The sequence below is a fragment of the Mustela lutreola genome, chromosome 10, assembly GCF_030435805.1.
Source record: "Mustela lutreola isolate mMusLut2 chromosome 10, mMusLut2.pri, whole genome shotgun sequence".
Classification (NCBI taxonomy): Eukaryota; Metazoa; Chordata; class Mammalia; order Carnivora; family Mustelidae; genus Mustela; species Mustela lutreola.
Window position 1 is genome coordinate 34,774,271 of NC_081299.1, and position 14,372 is coordinate 34,788,642.

The 14,372-nt window shown below is 47.3% G+C and overlaps 1 protein-coding gene and 4 non-coding genes across 5 annotated transcripts; all 5 read left to right on the forward strand.

Annotated features, from left to right (window-relative positions):
- Positions 1–8,108: 8,108 nt before the first annotated feature.
- Positions 8,109–11,161, forward strand: RPS8 (ribosomal protein S8). The gene is made up of 6 exons (XM_059136879.1): positions 8,109–8,246; positions 8,667–8,773; positions 9,485–9,584; positions 9,984–10,159; positions 10,397–10,526; positions 10,999–11,161. The coding sequence occupies exons 1-6, from the start codon at positions 8,243–8,245 to the stop codon at positions 11,106–11,108; spliced, it is 627 nt and encodes a 208-aa protein (XP_058992862.1). The 5' UTR covers positions 8,109–8,242; the 3' UTR covers positions 11,109–11,161.
- On the forward strand, positions 8,501–8,580 carry LOC131810692 (small nucleolar RNA SNORD55/SNORD39). The gene has a single exon (XR_009345671.1). It is a non-coding gene; the product is annotated as a small nucleolar RNA SNORD55/SNORD39 (small nucleolar RNA).
- On the forward strand, positions 9,300–9,403 carry LOC131810701 (small nucleolar RNA SNORD46). Its single transcript, XR_009345679.1, has one exon. It is a non-coding gene; the product is annotated as a small nucleolar RNA SNORD46 (small nucleolar RNA).
- On the forward strand, positions 10,222–10,291 carry LOC131810700 (small nucleolar RNA SNORD38). The gene has a single exon (XR_009345678.1). It is a non-coding gene; the product is annotated as a small nucleolar RNA SNORD38 (small nucleolar RNA).
- LOC131810699 (small nucleolar RNA SNORD38) lies at positions 10,813–10,881 on the forward strand. Its single transcript, XR_009345677.1, has one exon. It is a non-coding gene; the product is annotated as a small nucleolar RNA SNORD38 (small nucleolar RNA).
- Positions 11,162–14,372: the final 3,211 nt, after the last annotated feature.

The following is a 14,372-nucleotide window of genomic DNA, read 5'->3' on the forward strand; positions in this document are numbered from 1 at the left end:
TATAATTCACATACTATAAAATTCACCCATTTAAAAGTCACATACTATAGGGGCACCTAGGTGGCTCAGTCAGTTAAGAGTCTGTCATGATCTCAGGGTCCAGGGATAGAGCCTTGTGTCGGGCTTCCTGCTCAGTGGGGAGTCTGCTTATCCCTCTCCTCTTGCTTGTGCTCTCTCTCTCAAATAAATAAAATCTTAAAAATAAAATTCACAGGGTGCCTGGGTGGCTCAGTGGCTTAAGCCTCTGCCTTCGGCTCAGGTCGTGATCTCAGGATGCTGGGATCCAGCCCCACATCAGGCTCTCTGCTCAGCAGGGAGCCTGCTTCCCCCTCTATCTCTACCTGCCTCTGTGCCTACTGTGATCTCTCTCTGTCAAATAAATAAATAAAATCTTTAAAAGTAAAATAAAATAAAATTCACATACTATAAATTCAGTGGTTTTGGCATACTCATTTAATTAGGCAACCATCATCACTAATTTCAGAATATTTTCCCCCAAAAAGAAACCCCACACCTGTTAGCAGTTACCCCCCAATTCAACTCTTCCCCCAGCCCCAGGCAACCACTACTCTACTCTCTATGGACTTACTATTCTGGACATTTCATATAAATGGAATTACATAATATGTAGTCTTACGATCTGTCTGCTTTCACTTAGTGGGTTTTTTTTTTTTTTTCTTTTTTTAGGGAGGCTTGGTGCCCAGCATGGAGTCCAGTGCAGGGCTTGAACTCAGGACCCTGAGATCAAGACACGAGCCAAAACCAAGAGTTGGACACTCAACTCAATGAGCCACCCACATACCCCCAAAACGGATGAATCTAAAAAACACACTAAGTGAGGGGTGCCTGGGTAGCTCAGTCAGTTGAGTGTCCAACTCTGGATTTCAACTCTGGTTATGAGTTGTGTGATCAAGCCCCGTACTGGGCAGAGCTGGGAGTCTGCCTGGGATTCTCTTCCTTTCCCTCTCCCTCTGCCCCTCTCCTGCTCATGAATATACACCCTCAAATAAATCTAAAAAAAAAAAAAAAAAAAAAAAAAAAAAGATCCATTTTGGGGCACCTGGCTGGCTCAGTCAGTAGAGCACGTGACTCTTGATCTCAGGGTCCTGAACCCCATGTTGGGTGCAGAGATTACTTGGAAAAGTTAAATAAGTAAATAAGATTCATCCATGTTGATCCAGTACTTCATTCATTTTTATGGCCAAATATTCCATCCTATGGTTATACCCCATTTTTTATATCCATGAGTTGACAGACATTTGGGTGGCTTCCACTTTTTGACACCAGGAGTAATGCTGCTCTGAACATCAGTGTACAAGTTTCTGTTTGGGCCTGTTCTGTTTTTTTGGTGTATTCAAGTCCTTTGCCAATTTTTAAGTTGGGTTGCCTTTTATTGTTGACTTTACTCTGGATTCTACATCCTTATCAAATATATAATTTGCAAATACTTGCCCTTTCTGTGCATTATCTTTTCACTTTCTTGCTAATGTCCTTGAAAGCACAAAAGTTTTCCATTTTGATGAAGGCTAACTTATCTTTCTTCTTTTGCTCCTTATGCCTCTGGTGTCATATCTAAGAACCCACTGCTAAATCCAATGCCATGAAGATTTACTCTTACATTTTCTTTCGAAGAATTTTACGGTTTTAGCTCTTACATTTAGGTCATTGATCCAATTTGAGTTAATCTTTGTAGATGGTGTGAGGGGTCTGAATTCACTTTTTGGCTTGTGGCTATTCAGTTTTTCTAGCACCATTTACTGAAAAGACTCTTGTTTTCCCATTGAATTGACTTGGCACCTCTGTTGAAAATCATTTGACAAGGGGTGTGTGCGTGGCTCAGTCAGTTAAGTGTCTGCCTTTGGCTCAGGTCATGATCCCAGGGTCTTGGGATCGAGCCCAATGGGTTCCCTGCTCAGCAGGGAACCTGCTTCTCCCCGGTCCCTTTGCCCCTCCCCCTGCTTGTACTCCCTCCCCTCAAATAAATAAATAAAATCTTAAAAAAATAATCAATTGAGGGCGCCTGGGTGGCTCAGTGGGTTAAGCCGCTGCCTTCGGCTCGGGTCGTGATCTCAGGGTCCTGGGATCGAGTCCCGCATCGGGCTCTCTGCTCAGCGGGGAGCCTGCTTCCTCCTCTCTCTCTCTCTCTGCCTGCCTCTCTGCCTACTTGTGATCTCTCTCTGTCGAATAAATAAAAAAAAAAAAAAAAAAAAAAATCTAAAAAAAAAAAAAAAAAAAAAAAAAAATCAATTGAGCACCAGGGCTTCTCTGCAAGGTTATGCATAAACTGAGTCGTGGTTCCAGGAGGAAAAGTTGATTTCTGGACTTTAAATGTTATTCCAGGGGCTCCTGGATGGCTCAGTCAGTTTAGCACCTGCCTTCTGCTCAGGTCATGATCCAGGGTCCTGGGATTGAGCAGCCACATAAGGTCCCTGCTCAGTGGGAAGTCTGTTTTCCCCTCTCCTTCTGCCCCTCCCCAGCTCCTGCTCCCACCTTCCCTCTCTCTCTCTCTTTCAAATAAATATATAAAATCTTTTTATGAGACTGATGCGCTGCGCTGCCTACTGCACTAAGAAGGCACTACATAAAATCTTTTTAAAAGATTAACGCTGTACAAAGTTTTTTCTTTCAGGTCTCACTTTACCCCAGATCTCTGTCACCATAGAGAAGGCATCTCACACCATCCTATCTCCTTTGCTCCTCTGCCCCATGAGAGCATATTATCTCCTTCACAGTGTTTATTACAATCTATTTAAACTGTCTGCTCTAGTAAAGTTTATTCTTCAGGTAAGCCTTTCATTGTAAAGATTTTCCAATTGCGGGCGCCTGGGTGGCTCAGTGGGTTGGGCCGCTGCCTTCGGCTCGGGTCATGATCTCAGGGTCCTGGGATCGGGTCCCGCGTCGGGCTCTCTGCTCGGCAGGGAGCCTGCTTCCCTCCCTCTCTCTCTCTGCCTGCCTCTCCATCTACTTGTGATTTCTCTCTGTCAAATAAATAAATAAAATCTTTAAAAAAAAAAAAAAAGATTTTCCAATTGCTCTTAATTTCTAGTGTTATTAGTCTGCAGAGCTAAGTGACCTTATCCTGGTATCAGGGACAAGAGGTTGGATTGATCCCAGGTTTAAGGACTTACTGGGTGAGGAGGTGGTGAAAGGTTTAAGTTGAGGGAGATAAAGATGATCCTGTGGAGGCATCCAAAATACAACAGTAGTATTAGAGAGTTACAGAGGGTTGGGATCTCAAATCTTCTAGGCACAAATCGGTGAGAAGCAGAATTTATAGGTAACTACAGAGAGAGGAGTAGTGAGTGTTATGGTTTTAGAGCATAAAATTCAAAGTCTGTGGTGGGTTTTTTTTGATTTTTTGTTTTTTTTTAAGATTTTATTTATTTATTTGACAGACAAATCACAAGGAAGCAGAGAGGCAGGCAGAGAGAGAGAGAGAGGGAAGCAGGCTCCCTGCTGAGCAGAGAGCCCGATGTGGGGCTCGATCTCAGGACCCTGAGATCATGACCCGAGCTGAAGGCAGAGGCATTAACCCACTGAGCCACCCAGGCGCCCCCAAAGTCTGTGGTTTTAAGGAGAGAGTAAAAATGGTCTGAAATGGGACAACACCTGTCCGTCCAGAGGACCGTAGTTCTCTTCTACTTGAGAAGGCTGACAAGGAAGAAAACTCCTCTGACAGAACCAGATTTCTGTTAAGAGAAGCAGATTTCTGTTAGAAGGCTATGGGAAAGGAAAGCCTCTGCTTTCAGCTCAGGTCATGATCCCAGGGTCGTCGGATAGAGCCCCATATCGGGCTCTCTGCTCAGCAGGGAGCCTGCTTCCGCCTCTCTCTATCTGCCTGTCTCTCTGCCTGTGATCTCTGTCAAATAAATAAATAAAATCTTTTTTTAAAAAATAAAGATATTATAATAACCTATGTCAGGATTAGAATGTGGGTGATAGATTTAATTTGGGAGATGATTTTTTTTTTTAAGGTGACTAATGAAAAAAGGGACAAAGGCATAGTATGATTAATGCCAATAGTCTCAAAGCAAATGGAGTCGTGGCCAGGCTAAGGTGTTGAAGGGGAGCAGGAGAAAAGATCTTTCCAGGGTAACAGGGAATTAGAGAACTTCTATTTGACTTCTGCTAAAGCCCGAGTAGAGACTTGGAGGGCATGATGTGGGACACGGAGAACTGTGTTAGTCTGATTTCAAGAGCTAGAGATACCTCTACAATACTGCCCCCAAGAGATGCATGCGTTTATAGTAAGTCTACTACACAAGAACTTTAAGAAACCAACACACTTGGGGTGTCTGGGTGGCTCAGTGGGTTAAAGCTTCTGCCTTTGCCTCAGGTCGTGATCCCAGGGTCCTGGGATGAGCCCGTTGGGCTTCCTGCTCGGCAGGGAGCCTGCTTCCTCCTCTCTCTCTGCCTGCCTCTCTGCCTACTTGTGATCTCTGTCAAATAAATAAATAAAATCTTAAAAACAAAAAGACAACTACACACTCATGTGATGCAGACTGGCTGACGTGGTGGAGCCCCAGGTTAGATGGCCAGGGGAGCCAGACCGTGAAGGATGATGGGTGGGGGGTGGGAAAGAGCAGCCCCATTCCCTTCCAAACTCCCCACTCATCTTTCCAGCGACTTGGAATACAAAGAATAGCCACCGATGTCCCACAGGCAAGTCAAAGTCATCCTGAGACTGAACTTTTTAGAAACCTGCCTCTCTGTGTTCTCTATTAATTGGTGTCATCCCACCATTCATGCCGTTTCTCAGGTCACTTTTCTCTCATCCCCCTGATCCAGTCTATTTAATCCCATCACCTACCAAGTGTCTCTAGAAGCCATCTCCTTTTTATGTCCAGTGCAATTACCTTTTCCCTTTCTTGTGCCAAAGAGCTGGAGATGGAGAGTTGATTAAGATCCCTGCACTGGGGGGCTCAGTGGGTTAAGACTCTGCCTTCAGCTTGGGTCATGATCTCAGGGTCTTGGGATCGAGCCTCATGTCCAGCTCTTTGCAAAGTGGGAGCCCGCTTCCCTCCCCTCCGTCCCCCCCGCCCCCGTCTCTCTGCCTACTTGTGATCTCTCTCTGTTGAATAAATAAATAAAAATCTGGAAGAAAGGGGCACCTGGGTGGCTCAGTGGGTTAAAGCCTCTGCCTTCGACTCGGGTCATGATCCCAGGGTCCTGGGATCGAGCCCCACATCAGGCTCTCTGCTCAGCGGGGAGCCTGCTTCCTCCTCTCTCTCTCTGCCTGCCTCTCTGCCTATTTGTGATCTCTCTGTCAAATAAAATCTTAAAAAAAAAATATCAGTAAACAACAGAGTTTCTCCTCTCATGTTTATTATATTTTAGTGGGGAAGGCAGATAATGAGTATGTAAAAACAATGTTAATATTAAGTGAGGAAAGGTAAGTACTGCTACTTCAGAGAGTTTTGCTTGTTTTTTAAGTAAACTCTACCTCCTGTGTGGGACTTGAACTCACAGCCTGGAGATCAAGAGTCACATGCTCTACAGACTGAGCCTGCCAGGCACCCCAAGTGTTGCCACTTTAGGAAGCAGGCTCAGAAAAGGCCTCCCAGGGTGTGTATGTATGTACAGGGTGAGATTTTGAGCAGAAACTTGAAGTGAAAGCAGGAGCCAAGCTAAGACTTAGAGAACAGAATTTTCTTGCAAAGCACCTGGGCCTGAGGCAAGAACAGCAACTCCAGGGAGTTGAGGGAGGGGGATAGATAGTAGGAGTCAAATTGATAAAGCAAGAGATAAGCAGAAGTCTGATACTCCTCAAACCAGCAAGGAATTTAAACTTTATTCCCAATGTGGTAGGAAGCCAGTGGAAGGCTGAAGATACAGAAGAAAGGCTAATGTTGAGTCCCTCAAAGGGAGGAGATAGGATTTGGAGCAGACTGTGAAAGGGCTTAGGCAGTTTACTCCTTTCTTTCTTTCTTTTTTTTAAAGATTTTATTTATTCACCTGATAGAGATCACAAGCAGACGGAGAGGCAGGCAGAGAGAGAGAGGGAAGCAGGCTCCCTGCTGAGCGGAGAGCCCAATGCGGGACTCGATCCCAGGACCCTGAGATCATGACCTGAGCCAAAGGCAGCGGCCCAATCCACTGAGCCAACCAGGCGCCCCAGTTTACTCCTTTCAATACTACCCTATGATGTTTCCCTCCAGCAGCCTAACTGTCTCCCCCCCCTTTTTTTCTTCTTTAAAGATTTTTAAGTAATCTCTCCCCCCACCATAGGGCTTGAATTTACAACCCCCAAGATCAAGAGCTGCATGTTCTACTGACAGAGCCAGCCAGGCGCCCCTATTTTATTATTTTTTTAAATGTTTACGTAATCTCTGCACTCAACTCAAAGTAATCTCTGAACTGAGGATCCCCAAAATGAAAAGCTACAATCTCCTTCAGCTGAGCCAGCCAGGCATCCTTCTCTCCTTCCCTTTAAAATACTTCTTGAGAGTATTATCTACATATACTGTCCTTTTATTTTCATTTTTTTTTAAGATTTTTATTTATTTATTTGACAGAGATCACAAGTAGGCAGAGAGGCAGGCAGAGAGAGGAGGAAACAGGCTCCCTGCTGAGCAGAGAGCCCGATGTAGGGCTCGATCCCAGGACCCTGGGACCATGACCTGAGCTGAAGTCAGAGGCTTTAACCCACTGAGCCACCGAGGCGCCCCTATACTGTCCTTTAAAAATAAAAAACAACAACAACAACAAAAAAAACAACTTCCCAGGGTGCCTGGGTGGCTCAGTTGATTGAACTACTGCCTTTGGCTTGGGTCATGGTCCTGGGGTCCAAGGATCGAGCCCCACATCGGGCTCCCTGCTTAGTGGGGAGCCTGCTTCTCCCTCGCCCTCTGCTGCTCTGCCTGTGTTCTCTCGCTCCATTAAATAAATAAAATCTTTAAAATTTTTAAATTAATTAATGAATTAAAAAACTTTCCATTCCAGGGGTGCCTGGGTGGTTCAGTGGGTTAAGCGTCTGCCTTCAGCTCAGATCATGATCTCAGGGTCCTGGGACTGAGGCCAGGATCCAGCTCCCCGGTCAGCGGGGAGTCTGCTTCTCCCTTTCCCTCTGCTTCTCCCCGCTACTTATGCCAACAGATAAATAAAATCTTTTCAAAAAAATAAATAAAGCTTCCCATTCCACTTTAAGTTTTGCCCACTCCCCCGCACAGAAACTGCTTTTGCCAATATTAGCAAAGATTTTCAAGTTACTAAATCCGAAAATCACTTTTTAGTCCTCATTTTAACTAGCCTTCACAGTAGCATTAGACCATGCCATTCTGTGCTGGTTTCCCTCTTGTCACTCAATTGCTCCTCCTCCCCTCTGCCAGTTTTTCTCTACCTGGACTTCAATGTTTACATTCCTCAAGCCTTGGACCTAGAACATCTTACTGTATTTATGGTCGGGGATAGCACACCACTGTATGCTGATTGGACCCATGCGCCAAGTATGGTTATAGTTTTAAATGTTTGGAAAAAATCAAAAGCATAATACTACATGAGAGGTGAATACCTGTACCCCAAGTTTTAACGGAACACTGCCACACACAATCATTAACTATATTGTCCAGGGCTGCTCTCACACTACAACAGCAAAGTTGAGCAGTTGTGACAGACTCTATATCCCACAAAGCCTAAAATAGTTACTTAGTACATTTTACAAGAAAATTTGCTTTATGCTCTCCCCCTAGGGTCCTTCATTCTGGTGACGTTAATTACCATTTGTATAGAGACAAGTCCCAAAGTAACATCATCTGTCCCAAGATCTTCTATCCCAAGATCTTCTATAAGGGTGACCAGACATGGCCAGTCGCCTGTCATTCCAAACGATCTAGTGAGGAATGAGGAATCCTTGACACACCTCCCTTTTCCTAACCCCCCCAAGTCCAATCTATCATCAAACTCTTCAAAACACAACCCAAGTCCACCGCTCCCTTCCATCCCTACTTCTTTCCACCCTTTCCCAACGCAGCCGCGCCCAGCTCGAGAGCGAGTCTTTTCAAAACAATCAAGCAGGCGACTCCCCCCTCGGTGTACCCTAAGACCCCTCAAGCTCTAGCACAGCCATTCCCACCGCCGGTCGCCCTCCCTCGGGATTCAGAGCGTGAACCTCCCGGGACGCGGTCGCAGAAACAGCGGCGCCCGGAAATACGTTAAAGGGGCGGCGTTTTACAAACCGGACAGCGTTTTACAAACCGGACCGTGAGGCCTTGCGTTTTCTCTTTCGCAGCCAGCGCCGGGAGTGATGGGTGAGTGTCGTTTCTGCGTTGGGGCCTGGGAAGGGGGATGAGCTCTATCCAGTGCCATCCTGCCTGGCAGCCAAGTCGGGAGTTCGGGCGCCCACACCCCTGGCCCTGCGCTTCCCCGAGGAAGGTGGTGCTCGGGTTCTAGCCGCCGAGGCTCGCTGCGGTGGCTGCAGTGGCTGCAGTGGCTGCAGGGGCTTGGTGCTGCGGGCGCCGCCAACATGGCTGCCGCGGGAAAGAGCCCGCGGGTCTGGGCCGCATGTGGATGATGACACCTCGGTAATGCTGCAAACTCCCGAGTGCGCAGTGGGGAAGCCAACCTTGGAGAGCTGAGCGTGCGGCCCAACCGGCGCGGGGTCTGGGCCTCGCGAGGTGCCGGCCCGAGCCCCCGTGGCTAAAGCTTCCGCCCCCTGCTCCCGCATGTAGGCATCTCTCGGGACAACTGGCACAAGCGCCGCAAGACCGGGGGCAAGAGAAAGCCCTACCACAAGAAGCGGAAGTATGAGCTGGGACGCCCCGCTGCCAACACCAAGGTGCGTGCGGGGGCCCTCGCCTCTCCCCCCGACTCGGTCTCCAGCGTGGTCTGGTCTCTGCGGGTGGTGGTGGAGTCGTCTTAGGGCTCTCTGCTTTGTCCAGGGGACTGGGCGGCCTCCGTCTGGACGCGTTGGTTAAGACTAAAGAGGTTAGGGGCGCCGGGGTGGCTCAGTGGGTTAAGCCGCTGCCTTCGGCTCGGGTCATGATCTCAGGGTCCTGGGATGGAGCCCTGCATCGGGCTCTCTGCTCCGCAGGAAGCCTGCTTCTCTCTCTGTCTCTCTCTCTCTCTCTCTCTCTCTCTGCCTGCCTCTCTGCCTCCTTGTGATCTCTGTCTGTCAAATAAATAAAATCTTTAAAAAAAAAAAAAGACTAAAGAGGTTGTATGGAGACAGATGTTGGGTATCAGGCCTTCAAGGGTGCCTGGAGGGAGTGGGCTTCTCGAATGATAGTCAGAAACCTGGTATTTTTTTTGTTGCATAGAGACTCAATTTTCCCTTTTGGGATCAGGTTTTTCTTCTTGGAGGTAACTGGAGTGATGAAAAAGTATCCTTAGGTGTGGTTGTGGCCGTCTTGGCCGCTTGCATGCCACTTGCCAATGTTAGGACTTGTCATAGTTACACTGACTGTGTTGCCTCCGTCCAGGCCGGGTTCTGTACCTTCTCCTGTCTTGCTCTCCTGGATAACCTAGTTCCCGCCTCTGTGTTTTCCAGATCGGCCCCCGCCGCATACACACAGTCCGAGTCCGGGGAGGCAATAAGAAGTACCGTGCCTTGAGGCTAGACGTGGGGAACTTCTCCTGGGGCTCTGAGTGTGAGTGAGGCCCTCCAGGAGGGGGTGGGAACTCCACACCTAAATCTTTCTAAGCTTCAGTAAGTGCCTTTAACAGGAAGTCTGTGGCCTCCACCAAGATACTGAAGTTTCTCTTTGAAAGCTGTGAAGGTTGTGGTAGCTGGAGAATTCTCTCCATCCTGTTTTTTCTCACTCCTTTCCTATAGCTTCAGGGATTGGGGCTGAGTCTGATGAGTGGTTGCTAGTCATCTCTGGAAAGGTGGCTTTGTGGAGGTTGAGCTGACACCCCGTAGCTGGGTAACAGCCTAGAGTTCCCTTGCTTCTCCTTGGGCACTTGGGGGAGGGTGTGCTGGTAGGGGACAGCGCGGACAGTTGGCTTCCGGTTTACAGGACTTGATTCTGAAATTCTTCTGTGAGCAGGTTGTACGCGCAAAACAAGGATTATTGACGTTGTCTACAACGCATCCAACAACGAACTGGTTCGCACCAAGACCCTGGTGAAGAATTGTATCGTGCTCATTGACAGCACACCGTACCGACAGTGGTACGAGTCCCACTATGCACTGCCCCTGGGCCGCAAGAAGGGGGCCAAGCTGGTGCGTGTTTTAGGGGATCCAACGTCCCTGGGGGGGGAGCGAGGCCAGCCTTATTCCAGCCTTCTTATGATGAAAACTGTGTCCAGTTCTGCTACTGAAGGGAAACAGATGAAAGCCTTAAGTGCTGAGGAAGGCAGCAGGAATTGGGATGTACAGGGCCCAAGGCTGTGGGGACATTTTCTTCCCTGAGCCAGGGCCAGGGGAGCCCCGGCTAACCCATGTATTTGCTTTATTCAGACGCCTGAGGAGGAAGAGATTTTAAACAAAAAACGATCAAAGAAAATTCAGAAGAAGTATGATGAAAGGAAAAAGAATGCCAAAATCAGCAGTCTTCTGGAGGAGCAGTTCCAGCAGGGCAAGCTTCTTGGTAAGATGGCTCTTTGCATTGGGAGATTGGGTCACAAGATACAGTGTGCCCTCTGCATTTTATTCTTGCCTCTTGTTCTCTTAACTGCCAGCTGTGTGGTAAGGCTTCACTAGGAGAGTTGAATGATAACAGTGTACAAGCACAAATCAGAACATGGGCGCATCCCATTAGTGTGAGGCTGGAGTGGGAAGTAGTGGGCAGGAAGGAGCCCGTAGGCCTGAGGTTGGCCTCTGCCTCTAACTTCCAGAAGTATTTTGAGAAGTCTGTGTGTGGGCTGAGGGGGCTGTCTCAGTGATGAAAACTTTGTCCAGTTCTGCTACTGACTTTAAGTGACGATAAAGTATATCTGAGGAGACACTGGGCTTCAAGCCTGCCCCCACCGTAACTGAACCAACATGGACTTTTAAGGAGACACCTGGGTTTGGATAGGGACCCACCGTCATTTTGCTAATGAACACATACTCTCTTGCAGCATGCATTGCTTCACGACCAGGCCAGTGTGGCCGAGCAGATGGCTACGTCCTAGAGGGCAAGGAGCTAGAGTTCTATCTGAGGAAAATCAAAGCCCGGAAAGGCAAATAAATCTTCCTCCCACCTTCAGTCATGTAATAAAGGTGTTTATTGTTCTGTCTGGAGTTACGTGTGAATATCCAGTTGCTCAGCACTCTCTCCCTGAAGGCCAGTCCTAGATGTGGGGCTATGCCTTTATTTAGCTGGGGGAACATTTCTCACCCCAGAGGCTAGTGTTCAGGGGAACAGGGATGTGGTGCTCAGGCGAACAGAGACCGTATTAGGGAGGTATCCCAGCCCTGGGCTCCCAGTATTACTGGGATGTTGATTGGACCATGATTGGAATCTGAAGCCATGCTGCCTCTCTGAACTTGGCTCTTTGAGGGAGCCTCTACTGTTTCCCTTTGTGAACGTTGGTTTTAAGGTTTTAGCTTGAAGTTTTCAGCCTGGGTTCATGGGTGGCCTAGAAACCTTGAAATTATGTTCCAAAAATTTTTGATCTTGTAGAGAGAAAGTTGTATGTATTTCCATGTCTATGCTGTCAGCTTTTGGGTGTCTTTCTGAAGTTAATTTTCTCTTGAACCCTAATCTTTCCCCTCCCCTCCTTCACAGCTCAGGTGTGCAAGATAACTGGTGATTTTTGCATTGCTAAATCTGTAAGGGTCAACTCTTTGTCTTCAGCTTGGCTACATTATCTGCTGTTGGTGTTAAATGTAGTTTGTGCTGCATTTTCTTTTTTTTTTTTTTTTTTTTTTTTTAAAGATTTTATTTATTTATTTGTGAGAGAGAGAGAGTGAGAGCGAGCACAGGCAGACAGAGTGGAAGGCAGAGTCAGAGGGAGAAGCAGGCTCCCTGCGGAGCAAGGAGCCCGATATGGGACTCGATCCCAGGACGCTGGGATCATGACCTGAGCCGAAGGCAGCTGCTTAACCAACTGAGCCACCCAGGCGTCCCTGTGCTGCATTTTCTTAACTTTAACCCAAACCTACTTAAAACCTGCATTTGAATATCCTGATTGGACTCAAAAGTGAACATGTGGAAAACTAGTAACATTCCTCTGCTTTCCCTTTTCATATAGTTTCTCAGCTATTTAATAATAGCAAATCATTGCCTACATGCAGCTGCTTAAATCAAAATCTTGGATCATTCTGACCACTACACTCCTAACATCTTATGTCACCAAATCTTGTTGGTTTAACCTTAACACCCTGGCTCTGTCTTCTGATCGCTCTTTAGCAAGTAGCACTGAATACTTATGTTGTCCCAACATAGTCCTAGAAATCGGGATCAATAGGTTTCTGACAGCTTCCCATCTCAGAAGCCTTCCCAGATGCTATGGAACCCACCGTGACCTGGTCCCTTTTTCTTCCGTGCTAATCATCCTGGCCTTAGAGCACATGTTTGCTTCTTAGTCCATTTGTTGGGAACATTTTCCTTCACATAGCACAAGCCTTACTTTCCAGGTCTTAGCCTTAGTGAGTTCCTCCCTGATAATTTTAAACTATAGTTCCTTCCATGCTATTAATCTGTAGTCCCTGCTTTTTCTCCTTATCCCTTAGTTGGGCATAAATTTTGCTCATTTTCTTTGTTGCCCAATTAGAATAGAATGCCAGAGGAACAAGTACGTTTGTTTCCTGCTGTCTCCAGTACCTGGAAGTGCATGGCAACATGAGGTACTCAAATGTGCTAAATTAATTTAAAAAAACAAAAAAAAAGATTTTATCTGAAGTTAAAGTTGATGGGAAGTGCAAGTATAATTTAAGAGCCAAAGGAGTGAAAATCCAAATTGGCTCATTAGCTTGGTTGAATCGCAGAGTTTTGTGAATAGATAGTAGGGAAAGATGAACTAGGAGATGACCCTCCCCCCACTTCTTAGTATAAAAACTTCAGAACACACCAAAAGCAACGTAACCTTCTAAAACCTTACCATGGTCTCTGGGAGGCGTGTGCCCCACCTTTCCATCCAGTGGTTATTACTGCAGCACCATCATTTTAGTTACTGTTAACAGTGTTGGTCAGGAATAGCAGAGTCAGATTAGACACTTTGCCTGTATTTCCCCATTTGAGCTCTACAAGATTATACCTCCCCTTCAATCCTACCTCTAATCTGTGACTAGAAGCAGTGTGTTTAAAGAGTGTTGGATTCATTCGGGGCACCTGAATGGCCCAGTTGGTTGGTCGCCTGTCTTCAGCTCAGATCTTGATCCTGGAGTCCTGGGATTGAGTCCCACCCAGGTCGAGCTCCCTGCTCAGCAGGGAGTCCGTGTCTTCCTTTGACTGATTCCCCTTCTTGGGCTGTCACACTCTCAAATAAGAGAGTCTGGATTCATCCCCTATTCATTCCCGAAGCCTTCAGCTGACCGTTCTTTCCCTGAAGCAAGGCAAACTCCCATTAACCCTGTGAGAAAAACCTCTATGGAAATGGCTATCTTGGGGTACTTTTGTCTCCACAAACACTTGGAGACCTATGTGGGCACCTGGGTGGCTCAGTGGGTTAAGCCTCTGCCTTCAGCTTAGGTCATGGTCTCCAGGTCCTAGGATCGAGCCTCATAGCAGGCTCTCTGCTGAGCAGGGAGCCTGCCCCCCACCCCCGCCACCTGCTGCTCTGCCTGCTTGTGCTCACTCTGTCAAATAAAAAAGCATTTAAAAAACAAAACTTGGAGGGGCGCCTGGGTGGCTCAGTGGGTTAAGCCTCTGCCTTCGGCTCAGGTCATGATCCCAAGGTTCTGGGATCGAGCCCCACATGGGGCTATCTGCTCAGCGGTGAGCGTGCTTCCCTCTCTCTCTCTGCCTGCCTCTCTGCCTACTTGTGATCTCTGTCTGTCAAATAAATAAGTAAATAAATCTTTAAAAAAAAAACAAAACGGAAAAAAACCTTGGAGACCTATGTTTAGGTATTCTGTAACCCATGGTTGCCCAGTAGGAAAGAAGCAAAGCCAGCCCCAGATGTTAGAGGCTGCACTCAACCTCTACTACACCTTTTGTTTCTTCTGAGTTTTGTCATCCTTTGACCCTAAGATTTGGTTTTGGCAGTCACCAGTGTCTTTAGTGGAGGCTTGCAGAATGGAGGTCAGTTCAGTCAACTCCAATCTAGGCTCCCATTAGGATGGTTCCCCCACCCACCCACCCAGCACTGCAAGCCCACTACAGAAGAACCCGCAGCTTTCACCCCTTAAATCACACTTCCTCCTGTTGCGCTGGTGGGAGCAGAAGGGGTGGCGCTCTGAAGTCCAACTGGGCTGGGGCTGGGTCCAGCTGCCTCCATGTCTGAGTTTGATCATATTCCCAAGCCCTTACCATGTTATCTTTATCCCACCTTCCAGCAGGCCAATTTAA

Bases quoted from the DNA above. Each gene is read 5' to 3' on its own strand.
- RPS8 (XM_059136879.1), top strand. The intron at 9,585-9,983 runs GTGAGTGAGGCC...TTCTGTGAGCAG, and splicing joins CTTCTCCTGGGGCTCTGAGT to GTTGTACGCGCAAAACAAGG. The intron at 10,160-10,396 runs GTGCGTGTTTTA...TGCTTTATTCAG, and splicing joins GCAAGAAGGGGGCCAAGCTG to ACGCCTGAGGAGGAAGAGAT.